Source organism: Ambystoma mexicanum, chromosome 3p (assembly GCF_040938575.1).
Source record: "Ambystoma mexicanum isolate Mex_15411 chromosome 3p, UKY_AmexF1_1, whole genome shotgun sequence".
Lineage (NCBI taxonomy): Eukaryota > Metazoa > Chordata > Amphibia > Caudata > Ambystomatidae > Ambystoma > Ambystoma mexicanum.
The window spans coordinates 1,211,748,758-1,211,766,650 of NC_090925.1; the positions used below are offsets into that span (position 1 = coordinate 1,211,748,758).

General features: G+C 43.9%; 1 protein-coding gene across 5 annotated transcripts in view; it reads right to left on the reverse strand.

Moving 5' to 3' along the window:
* Positions 1–3,306: 3,306 nt before the first annotated feature.
* The window catches only part of LOC138581369 (uncharacterized), a 3,536,879-nt gene continuing 3,522,292 nt past the window's right edge, over positions 3,307–17,893 (reverse strand). For all 5 annotated transcript variants that reach the window (XM_069652654.1, XM_069652653.1, XM_069652655.1 and 2 more), the window contains one exon: positions 3,307–3,749. In XM_069652654.1, the coding sequence (XP_069508755.1) occupies positions 3,486–3,749 (264 nt within the window). In that variant the 3' untranslated portion in view covers positions 3,307–3,485. The remainder of the gene's footprint in view (positions 3,750–17,893) is intronic.

The following is a 17,893-nucleotide window of genomic DNA, read 5'->3' on the forward strand; positions in this document are numbered from 1 at the left end:
AACCTCTTTCTCCCTGTTTGTTTATATGGAACATGCATGTGGGGTTGTCCATTTTGATCAACACCAGTTTGTAGAATATGGAAGGGTGGAAATCTGTCAGTGCCAGCAAGACTGCCAAGAGCTTGAGGATATATACATGTGGTCTCTCTATTTCAAGAGAGACCACTGACCATGAATTATTGAAACCAGGCAAGTAACCTCCAAATCGCAAGCAACAAATCTGTTGTAATGCAAACCTGCAGCGATGATCTGTGAAGGGCATGCCCCCCAATAAATGCACTTCTGTGGATCACCAGAGAAGATCCTGATACAGAACGTCTGAGACTAGTATACAAGCTGAATGAAGTTACTGAAGCTGGTCCCAAGAAATCACTAGGTACAAAAGTGCATTCCTCATTTTCAGCCTGCCAACTGCTGCTGCCAGAACACACAATGCCATAAACATTCTCTCAAACTTCTAAGCCAACACGTGATTCCTGGCAAGAAGAAACATAGCCTTTACTTTCATATCAGTGACTCTCTTAGGTAGGGAATACCAAGTTTTTCTCTGAATCCCAACCAGACCCAATAAATTAAATGCACTGTTTGGGGAGCCCGCTATGTCTTCTGATTGATGAAAAGGGTTAGCGAGAACAGGAGATTGAGAAACCTCTGAAGAGAGGCACAAGTCTCCTCGACTGAGGGGACTCTAAGGAGGCAATTGTCTAATACTGATAGATGTCAATGCCCTTCAACTACAGATGAGCACCCACGGCTGCGACATGGAGATAACCATCAGGCCACTGCACACAGCCAAACACCGCTCTCCACACTCAAATGGGGGACATCTGTCTCTAGGTAAAGGAGTGAGTTGTGGGGAGCAAGATTCTGTAGTGTTCTTAGGTCTACTGGTTCTTTGTTTGAAACAATGAAGGACTTGGAGCAGAACCCCTGTATTCACTATAGTAAAGGGACACTCTTAAAGGCCCTCATGGACAACAAACTCTGACTGAACCTTTAGCTGGAGCGATGTTGAGCCTATCTGGTAAAGGGGGAGGAGAAAAAGGAATAGGAGAAAGAGCCAGTGTGTAGGCCCTCGAGAACACTAATAGAACCACAGGGTCTGACAAAATGGATTTCCATCCTGCTAAAAAATACAAATGCCTACCACCAAGGAGGTGGGGACATTTGAACTACAATGTGAACATCATTTAGATTTCCAGTCTTTGAAGGCAGATAATGTGGTGGTCTGGCAAAATAAATCCTCAGTAGTTTTCCTTGTGCAGTGTGCTGGGAGAGTTGTCTCTCTGTGCTCAAAGACTTCCGGAACCTCTAGACCTGTTGTCCGCCACCAACTGAAAAGCTTTCTGAATGTGGTGTTCCAAAATTGGTAGTGACTTGCCGGTCAGGGTGCAAGTCTTATTTTTTAAGTTTAAGTTTCTCAATTTTAGATCCCTCTAACAGAAGGTCCAACATCTTCTCCTGCACTCCAGGCTGTTCTGTGCATATCAGCCCCCAAACAATATCCCTCATTGCCATATCTACATGATGGGCAGATGCCTCTAATAGATCTTGGGCTTTGAGCAGGGAATCAGCCAGACTGCAGTGAATGACTGTAATTTAATGAGGAGATACCCATGGAAATCTACATACTCCTTCCAAAGAATCTAGTTCACCTCAGCCAGCATAGCACCAGCGTTTGCATGCCTTAAATAAAGCAAAGAGCTTGTATATGCCTTTCTTCCCTATGCTATCAAGTAGTCTCTCCTCTTTAAATGGTGAAATGAAAGAGGAAGCACAATGGAAAAGACGGATGCACTGACCTGGGGAACAGGGAGGCTACAACTATGACAGAGGAGGAAAGCTGACGGTCTGAATATACACATATTGTTTCAGAAGCTAATCGCCTCTGTTTGAGATCCAGTTTCTTGTTGACGGGACCCCAGAGAGTACCTTCAACCGCATCTTTGCAGCTTTACCAAGACATCTTTTTGAAGGGGATGCTGGACCTAATAGGGTCCTAAGTTCAAAAACACCCAACAAAACACCAGTCTCAGCAGGGGTGCCTCCAGAAAAGGCAGACCCAAAAACTCTGCCATGCATCCCTCCCATCCCGTCATGGTACAAAAGACCTCTTACCCACAGTGAAGCTTTACTGCACCAGACTCCCTTTTATGTAGACTTGAGCCACAACCCGTGTCCTGAGAGGATGACTGATCTGAGTCTTGGTTTTGTAACCTGGTTGAGGCTGAGACGTGGCAGTTATCAAGATGGTGCCCAAACATGCTAGCCACTCTTTTGTGCTTCAGGGTCTGAAACACACTTAAGGACTGGAGAGGTTTACAACACTCTCCTGTGCCCCTTACCATAGGCCCATGAGGGGCCCCGGGAATATCCCTGGTAAAGGCAGTGGAGACCCCAAAGCTCCTAGGAGAAAAAGTCTCTGAAAGATGCTCAGATGGACCCCCAGTCACACTGCAGGTATGAGACTCTGATTGGTCTAATGTGTTTTCACTGGTAGGGACGCAACAAGGTCCTTGGTTTGTGTGCTGGTTGAGGCTCAGGGTTAACCCGGAATGGCAGTGATGAACTGTGGGAAGGGTCCCTTCCATTTACAGCTGTCCTTGGAAAGGAGTTGCTGCGACAGGATGCCTGAGAAAACAGAGGCGGCATTGCCTTCTTTCAGTTGGTTGTGGTTGATAAATTGAGTGGTGCATGTTTGAACAACGTTTGTGGCATACCCAGACCCTGCAGACATTGGACCCTACCATAAATTCCCTTAAATGTACCTCAAACTCTTTATGCTGGGTCAAACCTCAATCCCAACCCCTTCCTTTTCAACAGATATGAACTTTGCTTCCAATTATTCTTGAATTGACTGCAAATAGTAGGGCACACCTGGTGTATGTGAGTCAGATATGGCCAAAGCTAATTTTCTCTTTCTGCAATGCCACTACACTTCCTTTACAAGGCTTGTATAACTCTCTTTTATGTTCACTGTTTATTGTATATCCAGTACAATTTCTTTAACTCATAGAGCATTGTTTTGATATGTCGTTTGAAAGCATCCAAATCAGTGACTACACAGCCAGAGGTATGTTTACTAAAGCAACTCTCTGAACGCAGTTCTTTTGAGGAGGGTGCGGTCAGAGCATGTACAAAATGTAGCAGGAGCAGTGGGATTTGCTATTTTCATCATGGAAACTCAGCATTTAAGATAATAAGAAATTTAACATGGTGTTGAGGTGATGAAAGAAGTCTAAAACAAACCTAGAGTGCGCTGCAGATGAATTAACTTGGCATACAGATGAAGGACACCCAGGGAAATGCCCAGCATAAAAATACCTTTAATCAAGCGGATCCAGTGATATTTAAAAAACCTTTGAAAGAAGGTGGTAATTGGTGGAAGTGGTCTGTGTGGTATGGACTACATTCAAAAGGAAGACTGCATACATAATAAGCGACTAGGGAGATGAATTTGTGGCGTGCAGGGCACCTTCACATTTTCAGTCCATTCTCCACCTTCTCAAAGTCCTGGCAGAATTATTTTCATTAAAGTTCTTTGCCTTTTCTTCACGAGCACTGTGTCCTCGCCTCTTGAATGCTCTACTGAGAATTTTCCACATTGTCTTTAAATCACAGTATGCTGTGGCAATTTCTTGTGGCCTTTTACCTGTGATTCTACTAAGACTGGGTGGAGTTCTCCATCCCTTATAACTGTTAGGATACTGGGCATATTTTTCCATATCTTGATTAAATTTGAATGTATCCTGAAAATAAAAAAAAAGAATTAGATGATATCAACCATGATAACTGTACAAATTGCTATTTTCATTTTATTCAATGTATTTCTACAATTCTCTAATTCCATATTTATTTAAATACACTGTTTATATATGACAAGTTCAGTAAATGTAATCTAAAATCCCTCCTTTTTCCCCCTTTTTTGTGTAATAACATTCCGGTATATGGATGCCACTTGTGGATCTGGGAAAGTCTGAAAATGTTATCCAGATACCTCCCATATGATCAATCTTCAACGCCACTACTGACGATTGATAGAGCCATTTATTCTGCATTGATTGGGGTCAGCCATTGAGGGTTGACAGCAATAATTGACAAAACATAAAAATGTCCCCTTGACAAATGCGCCAATCTGGGCATACAGATTAAGGAAAGAGAACCCAAAGATGTTTTACTTTCTGATGTGCTTCTTATCACCTCTACATCACAGAGCCATTCCTAGACCCCAAGGGGAGTGTGTTAGACCCCCCACGTAGGGAGGGGTAGGAATAGAGGTAGAATAAAACATACCTGTCACTATGCATCAAAAGGAAGAGTATACAATAAACCCCTGCAATAGGTTAACCACCCTCACTCATCCACACAGGAATGATTTACTAATGTCATGTAATTTATTGAGGATTTACTGTTCAACCTTCTACCAACCCCTTCCTTGTCAAAACATGCACCATATACAGTAAGACAATATACAGTACTTTATATAGATGCCCCACACTGTATACACATGCACAAATGCTCATAAATTGATTCTCAATAAAGAACACTCAATGAATACTCTCAACCCCTCCTGCAAAGTATGTTTCTTTACATTAAGAGAGATACGTGATAGAAAAGCATTGTCACTATTATTGCAACTACACGTAACACACTCAATATGAAAAAGGCTATACATGAAAATGCTGTTATCATTTTCTAGCCTACATCTCTATTCAAGATGAGTCAACCATTTCAATACCTTTCCTCCTTCCCAATGTGATATTAAAAATGGGTAAAACTGTCTCTCATACACACTACAGTATCCTGTGATAGTAGGGAGAGGAGAGCTGAATGCCTGGAGACTGGGGTTGGAAGAAGGCTTGTTGTCTGTTCCATCCAAAAGTCCAAAAAGCAATCCAATGATAATTACACCTAGAAATCAAAGAGATTTGGTGTCAATTGAATATGACTATGCTACAAACATGAGCCAAATCTGAGTAAAATAGTTCCATGGGCATTGGGTGCTTCCCTGTACAGCTCAAATTAAAAAGGGCAGTTCTCTCAAAAAGCAAAAATAAAGGGCTTTCTGAGCCTCTGAAGCAAAAAATGCAATTTCAGTGCTTCAGAAATCAGCCCCTACTCTCCCCATAGACCATAATGGGGAAGGTATTTCCAGCCCGTTTAAGGTCCCCAGTTCTGTTTCCAGCCTGACAGCGTTTCTTCACGATCTATGAACAGCTCTGAGCTCCCCTCCCAGAACTGGGCTTTTTATAACATCTAGGTCGTTTGTGATATTCCCAGAGAATATGGTAAAGAAAGGTTTTCTCTACATGCTCCGAGTGCACATTTATCTTGATGTACCACAGGCATATTTATCATTTTATAAACAATGCTCTGCAGTCACATCCCTTGGCCCTGGAAGCCACGTCAAGCTTCTGTTTAGTCAATTGTATTCCATTTAGAGCATTGTTTATTGTTTACATCAATAAAACAGACACTGGAATGCAACCCCGACCACTGGATCACAACCCTGATGCTGTAGCGCCTAGAGGGACTTTTTGTGTTCCAGAACAACTTATAGCTTTGCCTGAAGCCCGTTATTGCACAGAGGATTGTGAAAGAAGTAATCTATAATTGTTAATTTGCAAATAACTCAAATCTGACGTTTTACAAAAAGATTCTTCTGCATGTCTACACTAAACATAATAAGACTACGCGGTTTGAAATAATGCTCATATCTCCTGGGTGCATTACCCCGTTTGACTAGAATACATGTAATTAATTAGTACACTATGCCACGGGTAGACAAATTGTATCACATAATGAATGGCCTGTTCCTAACAGGAGGACACGAGATGGGATTCAGGGAAGAAAGATGACAAACAACTTTCTGCCTTGTTCCTAGTGGGGGTCCCAAGTGGAGCAGTGGGAGACAGAGGAGGAGCAGAGTTTAGGGCATAGGCAGAAAGACAGGTCGTTTTTTTAAAATGTGCTTGCCTGCATGTTTTTGTCAGGGGGGGGTAAGGAGCCCAAACCTAGCTCCCGGGGTGCCCGAATGAGTGTGGACAGGCCCCCTCCTAGCTCTCCCTTCCTTGATGGTGGCTTCCCAACAGCGGAAGGTCACTGTGGAGGGAGAGCTGCAACGTGGAAGCATTGAGAGGGCAGTCCTGGTGCTGAAGCATGATGCTGTGAGGTGGTGGGTGGCAGCATGTGAGGAATAGACTGCTTGATGGCTGTAGTTGGGCCACCACAGAATGTAGCAGTCACCACCACAACGGCCGCCCAAGGAAGGGAGGAGGCGAGGCCAAGAGGCACCCCGGAGGAGCTGCGACCCGAAGAGGCAGCTGGGAGCGGAATACAGCTTTAGCAGATAGCATCTGCGAGGAGCCCCGTATCTGGGAGAGTCCACTAAATCACCAAGGATTTGTGGGATAATAATGAAAGTCCTCCAGAAAGACCATAAGTAAAAATAAAATACTAACCCACCTGGGACATCTGCTGTGAAGAAGGCCTTTTCGCCAGGTCTGGAGGATGAGGAACCACAGTTCCTCTTTGGCCAGGTCATTGGCCATGTTAAAAATGGGACAGGACCTTCTGGAAAGGGAGCAGAGCCTACAAGCCCTCGTCAAGTCCTACCCAGTCACACCCCCTGGAAGGCAGATAAGTCCTTGGCAAGGTAAGGTGATCAATTCTGGGAGGAGGTGGGCTATTTAAGTGTAAGCTTGGAAGAGTGGTCTAGTTGGGTGAGGACAGGAAGTGGAGGAGGAAGTCAGAGTAACCAGAGAAGGAGAGCGTGGAAGGAATACAGAGGTTATAGGAGAGAGGGGTCTGTGTAGTGTTTGTACATGACAGTAAGGAGAGACTGTGCTAGAGTAGAGTAGGAGTAAGAGGAGTGAGTAGTAGTTGCGGTAGGAGGCAGTGGTAGTGGGAGGGGGAGGGGGAGGGGGATTTGGCAGCCCTCCAGCCTCTTTTCCTTTGCTGTTGATGAGCAAGTGCAAGTGGATCTAGGTCACATGGCCTACAACCCACTCACCTGTCAATCACTGCTAATATGTTGGTGTGTTCTTGTTTTACCACCTTTTTTCCCTACGTATGCAGCCCTCCAGTGTCTTTTCCTTTGCAATTGGTGAGCAAGTGCAATTGAATCTAGGTCACGTGGCCTAAGCCCCACCCACCTGTCAATCAGTTTGCTGCTCTTTTCTCCTACTTAAGCAGGCCTCAGGCCTCTTTTCCTTTGCAGTTGGGGAGCAATTGCAAGTAGATCTACGTCACATGGCCTAAGCCCCTCCTACCTTCTAAGCCAAGCCTCTTCCTTTCTGGTTTTAACTCTTAGATCAAAGGCGTCTCTTGCACGGGGGTCCGAAGTGAAGGGCAGATGAAGAAAAGGGAAATTCCTGTTTGGAACTGTTTGAACCGGGAGGACCCAGGACCAGAACACCCATCCCTATTAAGATCGGGTAGGCTCTCTGAATGTGTTTCACCCCTCTCGTCCAACAGCCCATTCCTACCATCACCACTCATCGCCAACCACGCCGCTCACCAGCAACAACATGGACACAGCATTCCAGCAACTTCACTCCTGTCACCATACACCCCATCACCACTCCATCCACCATTACACGAAAAGTGATGCTGGCCAATGTCCGCTCAGCAATCAACCATGCAGCTGACATCGCCGACCTCATCACCACACAACTTGGTTGCCATTTTCATTACTAAGACTTGGATGACATACACCTCCACCTAAAACCTGAATGTACTCTCCCCAACAGCTACAGAATTCTACAAGACCATCCAAACAAAAGCCGCGGCGGCCTCACCATCATTCACAAGGCATCATGGCCATGCATCCAACTGGACGTCAGCACCATTGTCGCTTTCAAAAACTTATCTTTCCACTTCCCGCTCTCCAAAATGGACACAGTCACTTTTCATCTCATCTACAGACCACCCAAGCCCTACACCTCCTTAATCGAAGACTTCACACCACCATGGTTACTTGGTCACTACCATGTCTCTCACGCATGTCAACATCTTCCTCCTCGACTTCAAAATCCCTGGCAACCCAGCAACCAAGTCAATGAAGAAAGATCTCCACTGCCTACTCGACATACTGAACCTCACACAGCACATGAAACAACCGACTCACAGGAAAGGTAATATCCTCGGCCTCATCATCACTGCACTGCCCACCCTCCACCACAGCTCTCCTATTTAGCTCGACTGGTCAGTGCATATGGCAATTCCATTTGGGATTAGTCACACCACACCTATCAAACAAACCCATTGCAAACCAAGCAATCAAGCCTTCAGATCCTTCAAGAGCTTCCCAGTGGAGGCTTTCACAGAAGACTCCATCAAACTCCATTTCACATGGGCTGATTTACCTCTGATGAACCAGGACTGCAACTAGCTTCTCCAAGAACTCAACAAACCCCCACAAACAACATCAACCACCATGGCCCAGTAAAATGGCGCACCTTCAAGCCTAAAGCTTCAGCACCCTGGTACACCCAAGAACTCAATCTCAACAAAAGAAGCATCAGAAAACAAGAAAAGAATTGGCAAAATTCTTGCAGCGCATCCAACCTCAGCCCGCTCAAGGAATTCCATAATACACGCAGGCTGTTGATCAAAACTGCCAACTCTAACTACTACCAAAACACCATAGCCAAGGCCAACAATGACAGAATAACCCTCTTCAAAGCCATGAAGCACTGCATCAACCCTCTGCCTGACCCACCCATAGCACACTCCATCGAAAGATCCACCATCATCAACTCTTTTTTCACGGGCAAGATCAACATTATCCATATTTATATATTCACTAAACAAACTTTGTTAAAGGGGACGTTGTGATTCAGTTGCACTAAGAAAAACCTGTGAAATCCATTGTAAAAACTTTGTTATAGGGGACGTTGGAATTCAGTTGCACTAATAAAAACCTATAAAATTCAATGAAAATAATGTTGTTGAAGGGACGTTATGGTTACAAGTAAAACCGAAAAACCTCAGAAATTCACCAGTTATGATAAGCTAAGCAACCATAACTCGTGCCACCAGCGTACATTGCTAAGACTAACACCCAGGACATTAAAGATGACATCACAAATGCAATTGATGACATCACTGATGACATCACATATTAAATGAATTTTTATCAAAAGGCCCTACAAGGGGTTGTGTTTATAATGTTGGTAACAAGATGTCAGGGGTGATCGGGAGACTTATCAAGAACTACTTAATCTATTAAAGAATGTACTCATCTAAACAAAACGTTACATTGGAGTGTTGTTATTACAAGAACCTAATCATACATAAACATAGGCAATGGCTGCAGCATGCACTAAAGAAGTACAATATTTATAATATTGTAATTTTGGATAGTAAAATAATGAATCCTACGTTATCAGAGTTTTGAGTAATGTTAAACAAATAATAACTAGCTAACAATTCAACACTTACTATATACTTGTGCTAGTACAAACAATGCATATGAAGACCCACAATGCATACAAATCTAAGGCACATACAGGGAAACTAAAGTAAGGAAGAAGAAACAGCATTACCAGAAAATGTTAATAACATTAAAGTTCATCTTCATGTACACACATGAATTGTGTGTTTGAGGCCTGCTTATTGCCCTATGTATGTGCAACATGAGCTGAGACCAAACCCTAAGGAAAGTACGTTAAGAGCATACCACAAGGCTAACACACACACACACACACACATACATATATATATATATATATATGTATATATATATATATATATATATATATATATATATATATATATATATAGCACCTTTTAAATTTTAACAAAACACCCTGGCCTAGATATTTCAGTGAACAAAAACAAGTGGCCCAGACATGTGATGTCATCAGTGTTAGTTTTAGCAGTGCACGGTGGTGGCGTGAGTTATGGTTGCTTAGCTTACCATGATTGGTGAATTTCTGAGGTTTTTTGGTTTTACTTGTAACCATAACGTCCCTTTAACAATGTTTTTTCATTGAATTGTATAGGTTTGTATTAGTGCTTCTTAACCACAAAGTCCTTTTAATAAAGTTTTTCAATGAGTTTCATAGGTTTTTATTAGTGCAACTTCACCATAATGTCCCTTTAACAAAGTTTTTTCAGTGAATTTCATAGGATTTTGCTGGTACACCTTTACTCTGCTAGTCCCTTATATTCTACTCCCCCCAATGTGGCAGCTTTGGAGTCCATGGACATCGCTGTACAGGGGCTAGCCGCCCTCCCCCTCAGACTGAATGTATTGGAGATAGATGCCACCCCTCAAACCGAATGCTGATAGCTTGTCGGGTTGATCAATGACTCTAATACTGCAAAAATCAGAAATGTAGTGCCTTTTAGAAAAGTGCTTTGAAGAAGCGATCTATTGTGTGGGGTCAGAATGTCTGGCACAGTAGAGAATATGTCAAGTAGTACATGGTTATTATGAATTAACAAAGAATCTGTGTTTAAAACTAAACAGAACTGAAGTTATGAGTAAGAATAGGTTGGTCAGGCATTTTGTAATTTGGTCGGCCATTTTTGTTAAGAGAAGTCAGGCAACTCTAAAATGGATGGTTGGGCATACAAAATGGTTGATTTGTGTAACGTTATGATGATGTCAATGGAGAATTGTTTCATAGAAGTTCATGGAGAGTCCACTGGTGTAGAATGAGCTAGGTAAAACCTGTTTAGACTAGTTCTGAGTGGCAGCTAAAGCAACCAACCAGGGATTAGAAAAGGGGTTGTCTTCAAGTAACAAGGCCAATCAGGATGATTTATATTGATCATTACATTACCTCACTTTTTTAAACTGATGTCTTTTGAAGTTCAGCCTGAGTGTCCCGATGTGCTTCAGAGATCCTTTCCTGACCCAGGGGTGCCAAGGCTCGGTGAGAGGGTGTTGGGACCTTCTCTTCAGATGGCGAGCCAAGCCCGGAGTACTGAGCTGATTGTCTCCAGGACTACGAGGTGCATCTGGAATGCAAGTACATGCTACACAGGACTGGGAGAGGGAGAGAGAGATAGTGGGGACAAACTGCAGATGCTCACACATCATTAGGCAAAGGGTTCTCCCAGACCTGGTAGCATGGGAGGGCGCCTTGGCACCTATGGATTGGGGGGGCTATTTTTTGGGGGTCTTCCAGAAAGTCCCCCAAAATAACCAAATAATTATTTAATTAATTTGGTTATTTTGGGGGACCCCTCTTAAAAAAATTATTTTGAGTTATTGTTTGAGGGTCTTTCAGAAAAAACTTTAACCATTTCTGGGGGGGCCTATTAGAAACATTATTTTATATATTTATTGAGTTATTTTAGGGCGATCTTTAGAAAAAAATGATTTTATTTTGGGTAAATCAATGTTTTAAGAGTGTAAATATAGTAGTTTAGAAAAAGTAACGAGAAGTTGGGATGAAAGCAACCCGAGACGATGAGCGTCGAGTTTTAAACAATTGACTTGAGGAGAGGCCAAGCAATTGAGTTATTAGATAAATGACTTGAAGAGAGGCCAAGCAATTGAGTTATTAAGTCATTTACTTTAGGAGAGGCCAAGCAATTAAGGCATATTGTGAGGAAAGGAACCACGATAAAGAGTACGCCCAGTGTCCTGCGTTGTAGAGATGTAACAGAAGAAGCCGTTTCTAGAGCCCTAATTACGGGTGATGTAGGCAATATTATATATATATATATAAATTGAGGATAATACAGATATATGTGGCCGGTCAGTCTGTCATGTTTGTCAAAATGTATTATGTGTTATATGTTGTGTAGTGTATATGTGTTTATATTGTGGAATTAAGAAAATGTATTTGCTGAGTTAAGGAAAATTGGCACCAATCCAAAAAATAAAATGTGAAATAATGGAAAAAAAGGGATGAAAATAACAGCTATGGATAAGGATGTATAAGTGTGTGTTGTTTAAATCATGGAAAATGAAATATTAGGCTAGATAATGCAAAGCAAACATCAGAAAACGTAGTCACTTTGAATCTATGTAGTAGCCAGATTCTGGCAGACAGAGAGTTAATTCTTATATTCATGAACAGAACATATTCCTGCCTAGCCAGAAAGTGTTGAACGATTAAACTTCGCACTTCGCTTGTCAGGAACGAAGATCCGAGAAAATATGCTTTATGAGACAAAGAAATTATTTGTGTTTTCCAAATGCGCAGACACTTTAAAACTCTGCAGCAGGAAAACACTAGGAGTCAAAGGGTCAATCTCCTGTATTTATGTTGTTAACACCCTTAGGAACTTAAAATACTTTGAACAATATAAAACCGCACTGGTTTTACTACAGACAGAGCCCAGATAAGACTTGACAAAGACATTAAAAATGGTGGGTACTTTACGCTGTTTGCAGCCAGCTGCAATCAGTAGGAACAAAGAGGATGCAAGAAGTTGCATGAGTTGAGCACAGATAATGTCAGACACCGAAAGAGAGGAGCATGAGGAAAAGGAGGAAAAGGAGGAAGAGAGGAGACACGAAAAACGATTCTCAGGAGGGAAAGGGATAAGATGGTCAGATTCTAGTGGGTCTGCACCGAGGGCATCAGAATCAGCTACACAGTCAGACTGACACGAAGAAGTATCTTTCGGTCAGAGAGGGGGTGTCTCCACCACCCTATGTGGCTGGCTAAGGACATTGCCAGGTAGGTGGCGATGCGGGAACATTACTCCTGCAATAGACAGAAGAACAATGAGAGAAGAGAGAGAGGGCTATGCGTCGCAATTTCCGTTGCTCGAGAAAGGTGGAACAAGACCACAGTATATTCCATGGCCACACTTCAATCCGGGAAAAATAAGCTTCCAATGTTGACATCGGGAGCCGGAAAATGGATACACGAGCTAGAAAAAATGATGGGAGGGAACACATTAGCTATAGAGGATAGCAAAAGGTCTCTTAATCGCCATACTCGGGGATAGAGACAACAATGTGTGGACACGGGCAGGTTACCCTGGTGTGACCACAGTTAATACTGTGCATGACGGAGCTCCATTTAACAATTGCAGAGCCGCGGTATGGAAAGCATTACGATTGCTATATCCGGATACTGCCGAAAGATGAAGGAGTCAGAGGACCCTTTGCTTTACATACAGACGCGTGGGCATTCGAGACTTGGGAATCTTGGGGTAAATCTATACCCGTGTTTTACCATATATTAAGCCAAGGGCTGCCAGATTAAGTACAGAAACAGCTCAAGAAATTGGTAGGAATCAAGGCCAAACCTTGGTCTGAAATACAGCTGACCATAGCACACTATTGCAGACTGCTGCAAGAAAAGAATTGCAAAAAAGAGGCTGAAAAAAAAGAGGCTGCACGAAAGGGTGAAGAGGCAAAATTAGTGCAGAAAAAATTGTTATATGCCATTGAAGGGGCAATGATAACTAGCACAGACGGGTCGAGCATGCAGTAAGTCAATAGTCCACAACAGAATAATCAGGGCAATACTGGGTTTTACCCGAGGGGAAGAGGATTTAGAGGAAGATGATGGCAAGGTAATCAGGGAGGTTTTCAGAATAATCAAGGAGGCTTTCAACACATGCAAAATGGCAATCAAGATATTTCAAATGGGCAAATAATCAGACCATCGCCAATATGTTGGTTGTGTGGGATGACAGGGCATCAAGCACGCACATGCAGAAGTCAAGGCATGATGCAAATCGACCAAGTAACAAGAGCAGGTATGGTGAATCCACTTGTGCTTTTACAGCAGGGAGGAAGTGGAGTTGCACAGAATCACACGGCACAACATCAAACGCCAGGAGCGCAACAAAGCTTATAACCTCAGAATTTGATGAGTTTTCCACAAGGTCATTCGCAACAATCACTGATGCAACTGTCACAAACAGTAAGTGCAGGACAGGCTGCAAACCCTGGAATGAGGAGTAACACTGGTAATATGGGAAGTCCATTTGCACAAGGTGGGACAAAATTATATATGGACTAGGACAGCTCACTGGGAACCCTGATGTGTTCTAGCCTATCAGTGACACAAGACCCTCACCAGGAACCAAGGGTGGATGTCGTTATAGGAGGTAAAGAATATTTCTTCTTAGTTGACACGGATGCAACACGTTTGTGTATACGTGAAGGCATGTTTTCCTTGTCCGGCGATGCTATAAATACTCAGAGTATGACAAAAGCTACAAGCCATGTTCCTTTTACAGACACACTGCCAGTCTCTATAGGAGAATGTGATATGAATGTACCACTATTATATTCGCGACAAACCCCAGTAAACATATTGGGTCGAGATCTAATGACGAAGTTAAACATGACAATCTCGCTCATGGAGGAGGGCATAGTATGTTCAACTCCAGGAATGCACTATTTGAACATATGCGAAATGATTAGAGCATACGCAGGACATACAGCTATGAGGGCTGTACCATTAGACAAGGGGCATCGTGAACCTAAAGTGAAAGGAGTATGTCAAATGTAAGAAGCTTAAGCTGTAAGCATGACGAAGATGTTCAACCAGTTTACACATGTATATATGCTTGGAACCGCAAGAAAGCTAAGAAAATCGTGCAGGTTGCTATGCTTAGTGCTATGCTTAGTAGAAAGATAGAGTGCAGCAAGTACCACCTATACATATCTACCTCAAGAGAAACATGTTATATAAGTATACTTCCACTTTGCACGAGAAGCAGAATTAACCAAAAGTTACTAAAGGCCACACGACAAGAGCTTTCCATTTAGCAAAATCAAGAATAAAAGGCAGAAACGAAAATCAGCAGAGGCAAATCGTGCCAAAAAAGCCAAGGTTGTATCAGGTAAAATGGACGAACAGTAGCTACAATTAATTGAAACAAAGAACAGAATATCCTGCTCAGAAAGGTCAAGATAAGAAACTGAAAGCAGGTGGTGGGTGAAAAGAAAATCAAATACACGAATTACACGAAGAAGAGACAAATTCACGGTATCTGAATCACGTGACCAGCGAGCGAGAAGAAGTGAGATTTTCACACCTACGCATGGCAGTGGGCCAGGCGAAGATAGCAGAACTTTTCCAGACCAGTGATGCAGTCTCGGGGCCAACCACAGTGAAATAATTGACACATGGCCACTAAAGTGATGATTGATTATAACAATAATTGGAGGAAGGCCGGGGGAGGTAGAGGGCACCCCGCACCTGGCTGACCATTCTGAGTGCTGCTAAGCAAAGTGGAAAAGTATGAGTGGGGATAGTTAGTAGAACCAATGAGACGTCGTACTTTTAGTGACGCCTACAGTAGCCATTTTGAAGGAAGGGCTTAGATGCCCCCACCTGACAGTGTTTACCCAATCCCCTTACTCCGTTACCATATACAGATATAGCACCTATATTAAAGTTACCTTTCTAGAACCAATAGAATTGCATGCCAACTTGTAAGCATTAAACGTCAATGATGACGAGTTTTCAGTATAAATGTTATGTTTTTTATGAAGTTCGTTGGAGTTGTGAAACGAGAGAGAAGATCACGCATCCGCTGATATTCATGAGACTCCCCATTTTTTGTACTTGTCATTAAATGGACTCCCTTGCCAAACCGTTGAGTTGTCATTATTGGTTGGAAGTTGGAGTATTAATCTGCACCCCCATCCATCTCACGGGTGCTGCTATCTTATCTTAAAGTGCTACAGGGCAAACCCCAGCTCTATGGGCCGGTTGGGGGTCCCGGTGTACACCGGCCTGACACAAAAACGTGACCTTTTCGGTACAATGTGTCACTGGGCCGGATGACAACTGAGATCTGTCAACCCCTGTGACATTTTCTGATTTCTGCTTTTGTTGGAGAGGAAGGCCTATCTGGATAGCCGATGTAATTCCCCACGGCCCCACTGTCAATATATGCCTCTAAAGCATACATTTTTGATGGTTGTTCGTGGGTTATGAAGAGCAGCGGAATAGCTAGGTGTGAGTTCTGTATAGGTTCCTTTACACCACTCGACAAGTGGACCCCTACGCTTGCCGGGCGTTGGAGTTTCCAGAGCCCTGCTCCTCTTCTTCGTTCTTGTCAGTTGCTCCGACTGTTTTCCTGGGGGGTTGAACCAGACAGTCTCAGAGAAAGTACCCTGGTTTGCCACAATACAAGCAGAGCTGTTGCTGTCTCCTCTCCTTTTTTCTCTCTCTGCTTTGGTGAGAGGGCTACACAAGCCCCCAATATGCATTGGTTCGACTGCTCATGTGTTTTGGTATGATCTTCAAGAGGTCGCATATAGACTGACCGCCCCTCTGCTCTGGCTCGTTTCCGGTTCTGTAGCCTATGATCAAGTTGCACTGTCACTGTTAGATCGATGTACTCAGCGCATCCCTCTGGCGGGTTTACTACTTGGGCTAGAACATCCTTAAGTTCCCCTCGTAATCCACGGTAGAAAAGCATAGTTCTCTTACCCTCTGTCCAGTTTGTTTGGGCCACTAGACTGTTGAAGGAGGTGATGTAGGTTAGCAAATCTTGGTTAGCCTGCCGGAGTGACAATAATTTGTTGTCCAGAACCTGGCCTTGGGCATGCCATGTGAACAATTTCTCCATTTGATGCGGAAAACCCCCAAAGTCTCGAAGCAAAGGGTCATCTTGATTTACCAAAGGTATTGACCAGTCCGCCGCACTTCCTCCCAAATACAAAAGTACAAATGCCGCTCTGGATTGATCATTGGGGAAGGCCCCAGGTCTGCACAGGAAATGAAGGCGGCATTGGTTCATGAATATAGCATACCTATTCGGATCACCAGTGAAACGTTCAGGCGGGGCTAAGGGAACCGCCCCTGGAAGAACCACCTGTACGGGCATTGACTGTGGTGGTGGGATGGGGTGGGCCAATCCCGGTAATGGGACCTGTCCAGCCTATGCCTGGAGTATGTGCCTAGCCAAGTCATCAGTGCGCTCCCGGTTCACAACGAGATCCCTCCTTAAGGCATTTGTGCCCCTGCTTCTGGCAGGGGCACTTGTCAAATGGACCGAGTTCCTTCACTGGTCGCTTGTCGTGGTTGCCCAGGCCGGCTGCGGCTAGTCCACTTCTCTTGCTGGTGTTTCCCTTGTTTTCACTCGGCTGCTAGTCTTTCGACTTTCTGAATTGTATTTGTAAAGTTCGTACTTGATCTAGTGTCCGTTCAGTGTATAGTGTCTCTATATCTGTTCTTTCCCCATGCAGGTGATGCTGTGGTTCCGGCGGTCGGTGCAGAGGTTGAAGTGGCACCGGAGATAGGAGGAGTAGTTACGATGGTTTGGTAACTGGTAAGTAAACCTCTAGAGGTGCGCGTGGGTTTTGATAGCAGCGCGACCCAAGATTACATGTTGGTAGTTATTGTAAGCTTGTCTTCTTTTTCAGGAATTCAGCTTAGTTGGAATGTAGACCGCGGATGCTGCGGCGTCGAGATCAAGCTCTACTTGTTGTCAGGAAGATGGATTGCTGCCGTGTAGATGAGCACCGAAGTCCAGGTCAGCAAGCGGCTGTTGTCAGGAAGATGGACTGCTGCCGTGTAGATGAGCGCTGGAGTTCAGGTAAGCAAGCGGTTGCAGCACAGGATTCAATGAGGTAAGTCTGCTGCTGGTCCTGATGGCGGTGAGCGCCTCGTTGCATGGAGGTGCAATGTAATGCGAAGCATCAGCCTGAAGGATGGGGCTGCTTATACAGCTGAGTCTCAGAAACCACGCCCACTAGCTTCAGCCTGTCTGCCACACCCTGCCACTCCCTGAGTCAGCACGTGAAGACCCAGCCAAGGGAGACACACCCAGTGAAGTGCATGTTCTGGAATAAAGGCTTTCAGCACCACCTGGAAAGTTCTTGTGGAATAAAAGCACTGAAACAAAGTGTTCCTGCTCACTTCTTTATATGAGCCTGGCACCAAAGGCGCCAGGAGAGAGTCCAGCCAGGGCCCCTGTGTTTATGAGTCCCAAAGGAACATGAGTG